Genomic DNA, 14,588 nt, shown 5'->3' with positions numbered 1-14,588 from the left:
GGTACATCTCTGAGTTCCAAAACAGCCTGATCTAGACATCAAGTTTCAGAACAGCCTGGGCTACACAGTGAGACCCTATCTCCAAAATACAAACACTCATATAATTAAACCTACTTACTTCTATGGGAAATATGCTCCTGTAATTAACTTGTCCAGAGTCACACAGTTATGAGATGAGTATCTAAGCTGCTTAACATTTAGAAACTTTTTTCTCTACCTAAGTTGTATGTAGCCCTCTATGTTCAAAGGATTGTGTTAACAAATTTGTCAGAGTTAATAACCAAAGCTAAGCCAAAGTCTACTGTACAATAAGGACTGTTGCATCTCTCACCCTGTAGTGAACCATGTAAGTCAGAATTTGCAGTGGAGCACAAGGAAAGAGCCAGGTCTTTTCTGGGGAAGTATAGGAGCCTGCCCCACCCCCACCCCCTGGGAAGCACTTCTTGGCAACAGCTGGCTAAGAGACAGTGTTTCCCGACCTCCTAATTTTGTTATGAAAAGCTGTAAAACCAGATACTGTTCAGCAGTTTTGTCAAACTTTAAAGCTACCCTGTGAGGCCAAAACAGCAATGTCTCTGGGTCATTTCAGGTTGCTTGTATGAAACCTCAATAGGTCTAAATGCTGCAACTTGTAGGCCTCTGTACTGTTTGTGACTGTGACAAGGACCCTAAGCCAGCTTAAGACAAATTAAGTGAATGCTGATGGGTTAAATATATAATTAAAAAGAACATTAAATGTCCAGGTAGTCAGTCTGTTTACCTCATAAAATAATTTGTTAACATGTTTTGGCTATATTTTACCCACAATGCAAAGATCATGTGTGTGTTTTTTATATTAGAATTGATTCATATTTTGAGTCAGTATGGAATTTTGCAGTCTCACACAGTGGCACTCTTACTATCCTTATCTAATGCATGCAGCCCTCTGCAGAGTAGTATCTCTTGCGGAAGTATGTATTTTATCTTACTTTAGTCAGTAGACATTACACAGCACCTGTAGCTAAAAAGTGTTACCTCCGCAGTACTCTTTGAAAATAGGATATCGCCAAATACATCCAGAAACCTTGCCTTAGTTATTTGCTGAGCAAATACAGGAGGCCTAGTTCCAATGGCATGAGTTAATGTAACTAGTCTCCAGTCTCCAAGGTGTCGAGGAACATCTCTCCCATTACCATAGAAAGCAATGGACAGAATAAATACCTGGAGAATTGGGGAGAGCTGTGTTATTTGTCTACACATTCAGAAAGCTGCACAAACTATAAATACACAGCTCGATTGATATAAAGTAATCATTCCTGGGTAACGTGCACCCAGGCTAGAAATCAGAATATTTATCCATTCTACTTTAAATGCATTTGGCTTTCCATTTGGGAACCATTCCATTTATGGTATTGGAAGTTTAGCTTTAATAGACACTACCACGTTTCTGACATGTTTGAATCAGCTCGGCCTAACAGTGTGTGAATCTTCTTGAAGTGCAGCCCAACAGTGATCTTGGCTTTTCCATTTTAACTGTCCTAATGAGTATCTTTGTGATTTAAACTCCGATTTCCTGGAGATGCCAGAGATTACAAACCTTAGCCTGTTGGCTGTTTGGATGCCTCTGAAATGCATATTAATGTCTAATCTATACTGATTTCATAAACATTTTTCTTAAACTTACTTTTAAAAATAAATAATTTGCATATGTAAACATTCAGAGAGCTGGAAATTTTCCTACTGACTCCAGTGTAATAAGCCTTTCTGAAATAACTTGTGAGAACTTGACTGGTAAGTATAAGTAGGAAGAGACTTTTAAGTGTTTGGTTTTGGTTTGGGGGGGGGGGTATTTGTTTGGTTTTGTATTGTTTTTTTCTTCTCATTTAAACTACCAATATTTTCCAGCTTGGTAGCACATGCTTTTAATCCTAGTAGTTGGGAGGCCAAGACAGACAGGATCTCTGTAAGTTCCAGGCCAGCCGGGCCCACACAAAACAAAACTACCAATATTAAGAACAAAATAGAAACTGGTTACGAATAAAATTTTTAATTAGCTTCTGGAGGAGACTTTCTGTTTTCTTTGGCTTTATGAATTCTGATTGCTGTTAATAAATTATTCCTGCCAAGCTTGATGGCACATGCTTGTAATCCCATGACTCTGGAAGCAGATGCAGGAGGATTGCTGCAAATTCCAGGCCAGTGAAGGCTCCATCGTTAGTCTTTGTCCCTAACTAAGTAAATAAGGTCATTACTAATTAAAGGAGTTGATTTTGGAAAAAAAAGAAAAAGAATAACTTGAATTGTCTTTAAAATAATTAAAGATAAGGTGTTTTTTCCTGCTTATAGAGTATTATAAACTTTGACATAGGGGCTGGAGAGATGCCTGAAGTTAAGAAAGCATACTGTCCCAGGGTATGGTGTCACATGCCTTTAGTCCTTGCACTTTGGAGCAGAGGCCAGCGGATATCTGAGTTTGAAGCCAGCCTGGTTTACAGAGACACATCAGCCAGGGCTCCACAGAGAAACCTTGTCTCGAAAAACCAAAAATAAAAAAGGCATATTGCTGTTCTAGAAAACTGGAGCTTGGTTCCCAGCACCCATGTAGGACAGTGTAGCTCCAGCTCTTTAAGATCTCGTGCCCACTTTTGGTCTTTATGGGCACCTGCATTAATGCTCACAGATACCCACATTTAAAAATAAAATATTTCTTAGATTTTAGTCCGTAGCTTTGGGCCATGAAGCAAGGCAGGACTGTTTTGTTGTGTTTTCCTTTGAGACAGGGTTTCTCTGAGTAGTCTTGGGCACTACCACTCACTGCCCAGCTAAAATATTTCTTAAATCACATAGTTGTAGTAAAAACTTCAGATCATGAGGCTGGAGAGATGGTTCATTGGGTAAGAGCACTTACTGTTCTTCCAGAGGACCTAGGTTCAGTTCCCAGTACCCAAATCATGTTTCTAACCACTGCCTGTAACCCCGCTTTCAGGAGATCCAACACCCTTTGGCCTCTTTGAGTACCCATACACACGTGATGCTCATAAACTCACTTAAGCATATACGTACACATAAATAAAAATGATTTTTTATTTAAATTATAAGCAAGGTATAGTTACTCACACCTATAATTCTAGCGCTCAAGTGACAGAGGCAAGTTTGAGACCAGCCTGGTCTGCTTATCAAGTTCTAGGCCAGTCAAGGCTACATAGAAGTCTCAGTTTTCTTTATTTAAAAAAAAAAAAAACTTCAAGGGCCAGCAAGATGGCTCAGGAGATAGATAGAGGTACTTACTACCAAGCCTGACAGCCTGCGTTCTAGAAACTGGATCCCAAGTGGTAGAAGAAGAGGAGTCCTGCAGGTTGTCCTTCTCTTCACACTCGGGCCACAGCAAGTTCACACACACACATAAATTGATTAATGTCATTTTAAAAAGCTAACCTTTACATTTTTCAAGTTACAGAAATTTCAAATCTCCCATAACCTAACTTCTCAGTTGTAAATGACTTTATATTCATCCAGATTTTCTTATATAAATTAACATACAAATGACAATATACTTCTATTTTGCTGTTTGGTGGATGTGTGTATGTATGCCACATTGGTTATGTGTAGGTCAGAGGGCATCTTTGTAGAATCCATTTTCTTCTTACACTTTTATGTGGATTCTGGGATCTGTGAGTTTAATAATGGCAGGTGCCTAGCCATCCTAGAGTGAACATCTTGGTTGTAATGAACAGCGGCAACAGTTTGCATGGCAAGCACCTTTACCTGCCGTCTTGCTGGCCCGCTGTTTGTTCTTTTAACCTACCAATAATTGCCACTCAGTGGTTAAGAGTTCTTTAGTTATGCCTGTGTTGATTGGATACTCATTACTAACAATAAGATACCGTCTTGACTCAATTTTTTTTTCTAAGTATACCCTTGTCCATCTATCCCATTTACCTTCTAGGTCCCCAGGCAGAATACTGGCAGAAGTTCAGTATCTTCTCTTTTAATATCCCTAACACTAATGTTTTTCAGTGTGCAGAATGCCAGTGAGGAGGATCTAAATGGGTTGGGCATGGCCTAATTTTTTCCCCAATTCTTTTTTTTAGTTGAATCATCCTAATTATGAAAGTTCAGCTATTAAGTTAGTAAATCTTCTCTGGTTTTGGTTTGTTTGTGTGTTTGTTTTCCCATTAGGACTGGTGTCCTGCACCTTCATTGTAATGCCATGGTGGCTTCTGTCAGATAGCAGTCAGGTAAAGGACACACTCAGAAAAACACTTACAAATCTGATCCATGGGTTATGCTCGTTGTTGTTTCCAGTTAATACTTATATTTAATTAATGGGGAAGTATTGAGCCCTTCCAAAACATACATATACATATACATATATATATATCCTAATCTGTGAGTAGAAATCTCCAAAGTAGGTTGTTTGTTTGTTTGTTTGTTTGTTTGTTTGTTTGTTTGTTTGTTTGTTTGTTTTAAGCAACGAGGCTAATTTGACTGTTAGGTATTTGAAAACCAAAAGTATACAAACTAAGATAGGTTCCAAGCTAATTTCTGCTTTGTTGTATAATATGGTATCTAATGTACAAACAAAATTAGTTTCCTTATGTAGAATCAGCTTTTCAGTTAAATCATACTGTAAGGTCTGTGGTCTCAACAGTACTTCTTTTTTTTTTTTTTTTTTTTTAAAGATTTATTTATTCATTGTGTATACAGTGTTCTGTCTGCATATACACCTGCATGTCAGAAGAGGGCACCAGATCTCATTATGGATGGTTGTGAGCCACCATGTGGTTGCTGGGAATTGAACTCATGACCTCTGGAAGAACAACCAGTGCTCTTAACCTCTGAGCCATCTCTCCAGCCCTCAACAGTACTTCTTATGTTGAAATATGAGTAATTGGGCTGCATTTTATAGTTTGTATTTTATATGTGTGTATGCACAAACGAATACATGTTTAACATGTATTTTAACATCACGTGGCTATTGGCAAAATCAGTCTGGTTCTAGGCTAGGGTTAATGGTCTGAGTTTCTTGTAATAAAGCAGTACTTTCCTAGTTTGAAGATCACATTAAAGTTTGTAACTTTGCTTTTCTGTTTCGGTGGCACCAGATAGAATTTGCTCTGTAGACTATAGGCATGACAATTTCAGGAACAGAAAATAGCCCTTCATCTCTGGAGGCTTTTTCTGTGACAAGAGTAGCATCATATAATAGCAGTAGAGAGAAAGTTGACCATCTGTTTTCATGCTGTGGTGGGTTGTTGCCATTTTCGAGTGGAAGTAGTAGCTTTGATAGCTAATCATATAATAATGAGATAAGTTATTTTAGTTTATGTAAAAAGAGAAGACTTAAAGTCTCCCTAACTGCTAGATTTGCTGTGGAAACACTAGGAACAGAAGACCATACACACCTCATTCCTCTTGCCTTCCATGGGTACTTGGGTCAACATAGAAAAGGTGACTGTTAGCCCTGTATTTTTAAGACACTGCCACTGATTTTGTGGGAACAAAACTCTTACCCATTTAAAGGTGACTCTTAGCCCTGTGCTTTTAAGATACTGCCACTGATTTTGTGGGAATAAAACTCTTACCCATTTGTTCTGGAAACACGGAGGTAAAGCTGTTGTTCTTCAGACTTCTGTGTAAATGGCCAGGTTGGTTTTGTTGTTTTTAAACAGTCTTGTTTCCTGAGCTGAGAATTCATTACCAGTCTTACTCCTCAGTGTGTCTTGTCTGCTAAATTAACAAATCAAAACAGCAACGAAAGCCCCACCGTGACCTGTATGTTGGATCTGGTAATAAGGGATGCTTAGCCATCCTAGAATGAACAGCTTTGTTGAAATAAACATGGAAGAAGAGTTGCTGTGGGGAAGCTGCTAAAACTGGTTGATCAGACCTTCAGGAGCCTCCTTATACCTTAAGCAGCAGCAGTTCTGTTTAGAGAATGTGTGCTGGCTGTGAAGCTTAGGCGGTTGATGCAGTTACCTAATACCAAATGTAAAGCCAAACTTTCCTCTGTAGTAACGGTGTCTTCTTGATGTTGTCCCTGTTATCTGTTTTAAATAACTTGTTCCTTTTGTTATAAGAGGATCATTTTACATGAGGAAATTGAAGTTTGATGTTCAAACAAAACCTTATGAAGGAGACTTTAATCCTTTGTTTTAAAATGAGTGGATTGGCTGAGTATGGTGGCATACCATTAATCCCAGCACTCAGGAGGCAGAGGCAGGTGAATCTCTGAGTTCAAGGCCAGCCTGATTTACATAAGGAATTCCAGGATAGCCAGGGCCCTGTAGAGAGACCCTGTCTCAAAAAAGAAGAAAGTGGGGATTTATAATTAAATTGATTCCACTTTCAGTGGGGTCTTAGGCCGGTACTAGCAAGCATAAAATGACATCTGAAAGTGTTTTGTGGCACATATGCAGTTAGGTTCCCCCTCTATTTCCATGTCTGTGAGCCATGTGGAGTGGGGGATCAAGTAGATTCACAGAACTTGAGGCTTAAGATTTGACTTCACAGATACAAAGTCTCTGCTATGAGCTGAAGCTAGTGAGAAGTAGCTGGAAGTCAGGAGAAACAAGTGAGTCTCACTGTAGTCCCAAGACACTTTTGTTTGTTCCCTTTTGAGGATGAAGGATGGTGTTTGACTCTTTTAGGGTTTTCTGGAGTCTACCTTTGGTGGGAATTTATTAATCACATTGAATAAAATAGAAATCCTGCCCTAAGGGCTTTCCTGCCTTGTGGAAGAGCCTTGGGAAAGTGGCAGCATAATGAAAAGCATTTCAGACAGTTTCCACAGCCTGTTTCAGTCTCACTATTTTTATTCTTGTCAGAATGGTCACTTCTAATAGCCAGATCCCTCAAACGACTAACCAGAGCCTTGCATATTACTTACTGTTCAAAGTTCTTAAAGTCCAAACAATTCGTTAAAGACTAACATTTGCTGTTGTCTTCAGTCAGTGAAAGGGGGTAATTAAGTGTGGTTTTAACTAGTTCTTTTCAATGTTGCCTTGAACACTTGTTGAGTGGAAGTAGATTTGTTTGTATCTCTTTGGTTGTAAACAAAGCCACACCCAAACCCTTCCTGCCTCTGGAACAGGTTCAAGATTTGGAGACAGGTTTGTTTGGGGGCGTTTCCCTTGTCTTATCTACAAGTAAGCAGATGCTAGGGTTGAATTTATTTGGACCCTTTCACTTTAAATGTGGAGCTGAAGCAAGAATTTAAATATATCAGAAAAGTGTGTGCTGCACTTGAGACATGCGAGACTCGGGGAGAAAGGTGTGTAACATATTCTCAAATGTTCTCTTAGAAGCTTTGTAAGGTTGATGTCTTTATCTACGCAGGTAGCTGCAAGCTAGCAACTATTGCACAAAAGGAAAATATTTAAAACCATGTAAAGGTCTGTGTTGCATTAAATTATAGTTTATGTGCTTGATTTTAGCAACAATTCTTCTACTGGTACTTTTACAATTGGTGACAAAATAAGTTTTGAATTTTTGTTTGAATTTTTTTCTTTTTTTCTGTTTTATTTATTTTTTCTGTTATCAGCTTGATACAGTACAAATTCTTATCCTAATAGTGAAATGTTTCAGTGAGGCTTGCCCAGTGATTGAGTAAAACCAAAACTTATTATAAACCACAGTCATCCTAGGGTCCCCCCTGCTATATAGCCTCCCTGGTTCTGTGGGTTGTAGTCTGATTGTTCTTTGCTTTATATCTAGTATCCACTTATGAGTGAGTACATACCATGTTTGTCCTGGGTTTGGGTTACCTCACTCAGGATATTTTCTAGTTTCATCCATTTGCCTGCAAATTTCATGCTGTCACTGTTTTTCTCTGCTGAGTAGTACTTCATTGTGTATATGTACCACATTTTCTTAATCCATTCTTCAGTTGACGGGCATCTAGGTTGGTTCCAGGTTCTGGCTATACAAATAATGCTGCTATGAGCATAGTTGAGCGTGTATCTTTGTGGTATGATTGAGCATTCCTTGGGTATATGCCCAAGAGTGGTATGGCTGGGTCTTGAGGTGTATCGATTCCCAATTTTCTGAGAAACCGCCATACTGATTTCCACAGTGGTTGTACAAGTTTGCACTCCCACCAACAGTGGAGGAGTGTTCCCTTTGCTCCACATCCTCTCCAACATAGACTGTCATTAGTGTTTTTGATCATAGCCATTCTGACAGGTGGTATCTCAGAGTCGTTTTGATTTGCATTTCTCTGATGACTAAGGATGTTGCGGCATTTCTTTAAATGTCTTCCAGCCATTTGAGATTCTTCTTTTGAGAATTCTCTGTTTAGCTCTTTAGCCCATTTTTTAATTGGATTGTTAAGTATTTTGATGTCTAGTTTCCTGAGTTCTTTGTAAACTTTGGAGATCAGTCCTCTGTCAGATGTGGGGTTGGTGAAATTTTTTAAAGAACTTAGGAGGTATTTATTTGTAAGAGAAAGTATTTCATTTGTGTTTATTTCCCAAAGTAATGACTCAGAACTGTATAGGTATCTTATGAATTCTATCATATTGTTTTCTAATGCTTCAAATAAAGAGGCTACACATGTTTATAAAATAAAGGCTACTCAGCATCTGATGAGTGGCAGTTCCTGCTTCACTGGCATGGTTAGCTCTGTCCAGGAATTTCAAGTTCAAGTGTAATAGATAGGTAATTGCCTAAACTGACATATTTCTTACTGATCTTTTCTAGAGCCTGGCCCAACTAGAGAATCTGTGCAAACAGTTGTATGAAACAACAGATACAACCACTCGACTGCAGGCAGAGAAAGCCTTGGTTGAATTCACCAACAGCCCTGATTGCCTGAGCAAGTGCCAGCTGCTCCTCGAGAGAGGAAGTGTACGTAAGAGTTAACTAGTCCTAAAGGGTTCTTGTTAGAACTAAGGAAAATGCTCTGCTTCTAACTCTAGGGACAGACTGGGATAGTCTCTGCTCTGAGTCTTGAGTATCTGTTGACAGTGGCCTCCTAATCAGTAAGCTCTTTATACGTATATTTCTGTCCTGCACCAGATTCCTGGGATGCATTCTCTCTCTATTTTATGTTTCAGTGTCATCTCCTGTCCTTCGTAGGATGTAAGGGGTATGTCAGTCCTTGTTGTTGATAAACTTCGTGGTCTCTTTTTTCTCCTCAGCTCTGCTTACTGCTTGCTGAACAGATCTGAGGAAAATGACCATGACAATGGAAGTTAAAATGTTTTGTTGGTTTTTTGAGGCAATCTCACGTAGTAGTATGTCTCAAACTCAAAATGGGTAGTCTCAAACTTGGTATGTAGCTGAGGATGACCTTGAACTCCTGATCGTCCTGCCTCTGCCTCCCATGCTAAGATTTAAAGTGAGACCATGTCTAGCTAGGAAGTTTGGGTTTTAGAATTGGAATCCCTGCCAACTGAAGCTGAGGAGATTGATCACTGGTTAAGAGCATCAAATGCTCTTGAAAAGGACCCAGCGTTTGGTTCCCAGCACCCATGTCAGGCAGCTCTCAGATACTAGTAATTCCAGCTGTGGGGGATCAACCCCTGGCCTAGCCTTCCTTAGACAAAGGAATAGGATAAACTGAAGTTCCATTCTGTTTTTTCAATTTTTTCTTTCTCTCTCTCTCTCCTTTTTTTTTTGGTTTGTTTGTTTGTTTGTTTGTAAGACAAAGTTTCTCTGTGTAGCCTTGGCTGTCTTAGAACTCATTTTGTAGAGCAGACTGTTCTTAAACTCAGAAATCCGAGTATTTCTAACTCCTAAGTGCCAGGATTAAAGGCATGTGCCACCATACCCAGTTTGGTCTTATTTTTCTTGCTATTTTTCCTTAATGCTCTAGCAACTTTCTAGACATGCCTATCTGTGTTATCTTTTTCACAGATAAAAGGGAAGAAACTAAGAAAAGATACAAATACTAGCTATAATTACTGTGAGCCTGGTAGAGTGGAAATATAAATGATGATACAGTATTGTGTCTTGAACAATGTGTCCCTAAAAATTTTGTTTATAAATATTTCAGGGGTAGTGAATAGCTCATGCCTGTAATCATAGCTGTGAGGTAATTGCCATGAGTTCAAAGCCAGCCTTTGCTATAAAGTTAGACTCTATCTCAAAAAGAAAAAAGAAAAAAAAAAAAAACCTGCCAAAATAATAATAATTTACTTGTAAAAAATACCCTTTAGGCCAAAATATTATGAATGTGTGAAAGGGCTAATTTGTTGAAAATTAGAATTCTAATTGACTTATTGTTTAGTTTTCATTAGTATTGTCCAAATATTTATGTAATAATTAATAGTTGGTTAAAATCACCCTTTTTCAAAAAAACATCAGTTCAGGAATCTAGCTCTTTTTCTAAATAGGTGAAGATTACAAAGTCATGTCAGGGGGTTGGGGATTTGGCTCAGTGGTCCTAGCAAGTGCAAGGCCCTGGGTTCGGTCCTCAGCTCCAACAAAAACAAAAAAACAAACAAACAAAGTCATGTCAGGTTGAATAGTGGTCTGACTGAGGCTTTTTCTTGAAGTCACTGTTTGCATACTGGTCCAGAGCATGTGTCTTGGGAGATGTACAGTAAACTCTTTCACTCCTGCTGCCAGAGCCCACATACTCTCTGAGCTGTTGACTGTAGTTTCTCACCAACAGTTAGCAAGAGAGAAAGAAGCAGAATCAGTACAGTACTGAAAACAGTTGCATCTGTGCCCACTTCTCAGTGGCTCAGCAAGCCTATTAAAATTATGACTAAAAACTTAAGTTTCTATTTTTACAGTAAACTGTTTAAGTGTATGAGTATAAATTCAAGTCACCTTTGTAACTTTTTTTTCTGTTGTATTACTACTCATTTTGTTTTGTTTTTTGAGATAGGATCTCGATGTATATAGCATTTAGCTAGCGTTGAACTAGCTGTCCTCCAGCCTCAGCCTCCTGAGTGCTGGGATTACAGGAGTACACCACCACCAATTTTTTTTCTTAGTCTTAAGAATCTTTCCTGCCTGGTGGTGTTATGTAAAAATACTAACATGAGTGAATGTCCTTAAAACTTAGTTTCATGACAGTTATTTTTGACCTTCAGTTAGATTATTTTTAGTGGTTCTGAATCTGTTCCTGTTGCATGATTTTATGTAAGATTACCATACGTGATTCCTTCTTGTGTCATGACCAGCTGGAATGTTTTGGTGCTTTGAAAGTCCAAAATTTGTTAAAAGCATCACTGGAGAATAAAATGATATTCCATTATTAGGACATATTTTTTCTCAGAAATAGTTGACCTGAAGTTTACTATAAAATGGTCATATGCACTTCCTAGGGCTGTACTAATGGACAGATACAGTTTGGAGATGAACTCTGTAGTATAGTGGACTCTTCGGTACCACAGTTCAGTTTTCCTTTTATTCTAGTTCAACACTGAAGAAATGTCACAAGGTGAAACAAAAACCTTATAGCTGATTGCCCCGATACGATGGTCAGTGGTTTTTTTTTTTTTCACTCCTTTTCCAGTCCTCCTACTCCCAGTTGCTGGCAGCTACATGCCTTACCAAGCTTGTGTCACGAACAAACAACCCACTACCATTGGAACAGCGGATAGATATCCGTAAGTATAGAGCTTTCTGCTTTGTCTCAAAGAAATTTAGTTTGTAGTGTGCTGATAGTAACTAAATAATTAAGTAGTTGAGTGTAGTTAAGTGTATCTAGGATTAGGTTTTTTTCCAAGAGTTTTGGGTCCAGAACCATCCCTTTGGTTGCTAACACATTTCCTTATTCACTTTTTGTTTTCTTTTGTTTGTTTTTGAGATAGGGCCTCCTGTGTACCTCAGGCTGGCCTCAAGCCCACATTCCTCTCATCTCACCTCACACCTGTTAGGTTTATAATCATCCACCACCACACCCAGCCTGTCATTTTTTATTGTCACTGATACCTCCGAAAACTTTTTTTAGTTCTGCATATACAGCATTATTTAGCCATGTAAGAGTACATTTAAGGCTGCTATACTTTAGATTTGTCACTGTGATGATGAAAAATTCAAAAGCTTATAATAACTTTTCTGAAAAGAAAATTGTGATTTTAAATATCCCCATCCTATCTATTTATAAATGACAGTATTCTAAGTTAGACAAGTCCTTGGCAATCTCTTAATTACTCTTGGTGATCTTGATAACCCTTGCCCATAACCGAGGTCAGCAGGGCAAGCTTACAGTGGTCTAAAGCATGCACAGAACCCTGGGGTCAGTCCCCAGAACCATGAAGATCATCGTCACTGTCATCATCTTAAACCTCATTTCTCGGGAGTGTAAAGAACTAAGAGAGTTCAGTCTGAATTTACTGTTTCTGCCTAGTAAATGTATTCTAAAGACAAGCCTCTGTGTTTAAAGCCTCCTTAGCATGCAGACTGTTTCGTTTCTTAGGGAACTATGTGCTCAACTACCTTGCCACTCGGCCAAAGTTGGCTACTTTCGTGACACAAGCACTCATCCAGTTATATGCCAGAATCACAAAGCTGGGCTGGTTTGACTGTCAGAAGGATGACTATGTCTTCAGAAATGCAATCACAGATGTCACAAGGTTTTTACAGGTACAGTATACATATATGTTTGAGAAAGAGTGTGTGTGTGAGCACACAGGTGCTATAACAGAAATGGGGAAAGCAACAGAAATAGACTTGATGCTTATCTACTTTTTTTTCATTACATAAAATATCATTATCTGAAATACTCCATCTTTTTTATCATATGTGTGACCATTTTTGCATATTAGCATAAATAAATCTTGTCTATTTTGAAGATTCCTACACACTGTACCAAGCTAAAATGTCATAAAATAATTAACTGGTGTTCTATAGGTAAACATTTAGTTTGCTTCAATTAGGGGCTGTCAAGTCTTCAGTAATTACTACAGCACACACATCTTACCACACTTTGAGTAAGTATCTGTCAGTGAACTCCTAACCTTAAAGTTAATCAATCAGAAGGATAAAACTATTTATGGCTTTCAAAGATATTTCCAAATAATCTTCAAAAAAGTTCACTTTTTAAGAGTACCCTCTTTTTGTATCTCAGCCCTATAAGCTAAGTATTTTTGTTTTTATAACTTAGTAAAAATAACTTAGGTAAAAATAATTAGTAGTATTGTCTGGGTTATGAGTGAGACAAACTTTTATGTGTTTATTGGCTACTTTACTTGTTCTTCTGTGAACTTCCTGTCCAGTGTACATGGGTATTTTATGCACATGTACGTCTGCAGGCCTGGTGCCTGCAGAGGCCAGAAGAGGGCTTTGAATTCCTTGGGACTAGAGTTACAGATGGTTGTGACTCCATCCTCCATATGGGTGAACCCAGGTCCTCTGGAAAACTACTGAGCCATTTCTCCAGCCCACCTCTATACCTATTTCTTAATGTTGAAAAAAAAAAAAATCCCTTCTCAAACTTGGTTATTTATTTCATTTTATTCATTTGCCTAGAGGTATGTTTTGCAGTTTCTCTTTTAATAATGTTTATGCTGTGGTGCTTTGGAGAACTTCCAAATTTGATAAGGTTAAATGCAGCTGTCTTTCTTTAGGGAAGGTGGTTTTTGTTTTCTATAAGGCAGCAGGCTGAAACTAATTCCTTGCTGCCTTCTGTAGGCAGTTTTCATGGTAACAGGGAATGTGTAATTAAGTAGTATGAGTACATTCCAAAGCCAGGCCATGCCAACTTTCTCCTGTGCATTTGCTTACCAGGACAGTGTTGAATACTGCATCATTGGCGTCACAATTTTATCTCAGCTCACCAATGAAATTAATCAAGTAAGTGCTACAGCCTTCCTTATTGAAGTAAGTGACACATTTTTTCTTGGTATTGGTGCTTTCTGCTGTTTGTGGGGTGATGTTTTTTGGCAGTTGTGTGCTTTTGCGGTAAGTGATTAATGCCTTTTTCAAACAAAATAGACCCATTCGGTTTTCCTCTGTAAATGCAACCCACATCACTCTTTTTAATCTGGCCTGCTTCTGAGATCACCAAAGTATATTACGCTCCCATATCAGTTTTCCTTATTAGTATTAGTGTTCTTTTTTTTTTTTTAAGAGATGAGAATAATGATGTCATCTGTGTCAAAACCATACCAGAGTGTGGGAGGCTGAAGCAAGAGAATCATCATGAGTTTGAGGCTGAGCTATGTAGGAAGACTCTGTTTCAAAAAGGAAAAAAAAATACTGCCTTACTCTAGTGAAAGAGTTTAATTGTGAAATAGCAATTATAAAAGTGAAATTAGGACCAGGCGGTGGTGGCGCACGCCTTTAATCCCAGCACTCGGGAGGCAGAGCCAGGCGGATCTCTGTGAGTTCGAGGCCAGCGGGGGCTACAGAGTAAGTTCCAGGAAAGACGCAAAGCTACACAGAGAAACCCTGTCTCGAAAAACCAAAAAAAAAAAAAAGGTGAAATCAGTTACATGTTTGTGGCCCGTCTGCTCCTGTGTACATTCCTATCTGCTAAAGTTATTTAAAAATCAGTCCCCAGGCTTAGGGTTGTTGCTCAGTGGTAAAGTGCTTAAGGAGCACACATCAAGCCCTGGTTCTTAGAGACACACCCACTGGGCATGGTGTGCACTTCTGTAAATCCCTGCACTGACAGGTGTAGACAGAATGATCAAAGTTCAAGGCCAGCC

The 14,588-nt window shown here is 38.7% G+C and overlaps 1 protein-coding gene across 2 annotated transcripts in view; it reads left to right on the top strand.

The window, feature by feature from the left end:
* Positions 1 to 7,115: 7,115 nt before the first annotated feature.
* The window catches only part of Xpo7 (exportin 7), a 44,246-nt gene continuing 36,773 nt past the window's right edge, over positions 7,116 to 14,588 (top strand). Inside the window, exons 1-5 of one of the 2 annotated variants that reach the window (XM_076545339.1) lie at positions 7,116 to 7,252; positions 8,680 to 8,826; positions 11,450 to 11,543; positions 12,356 to 12,522; positions 13,666 to 13,758. In XM_076545339.1, the coding sequence (XP_076401454.1) occupies positions 7,232 to 7,252; positions 8,680 to 8,826; positions 11,450 to 11,543; positions 12,356 to 12,522; positions 13,666 to 13,758 (522 nt within the window). In that variant the 5' untranslated portion in view covers positions 7,116 to 7,231. The remainder of the gene's footprint in view (positions 7,253 to 8,679; positions 8,827 to 11,449; positions 11,544 to 12,355; positions 12,523 to 13,665; positions 13,759 to 14,588) is intronic. The other variant, XM_076545340.1, reaches the window with a different exon arrangement.

This window comes from Peromyscus maniculatus, chromosome 9 (genome assembly GCF_049852395.1).
Source record: "Peromyscus maniculatus bairdii isolate BWxNUB_F1_BW_parent chromosome 9, HU_Pman_BW_mat_3.1, whole genome shotgun sequence".
In the NCBI taxonomy this organism is placed as follows: Eukaryota; Metazoa; Chordata; class Mammalia; order Rodentia; family Cricetidae; genus Peromyscus; species Peromyscus maniculatus.
Note: the sequence above shows the minus strand (reverse complement) of the source record. Positions and strands in the feature narration are given on the sequence as shown.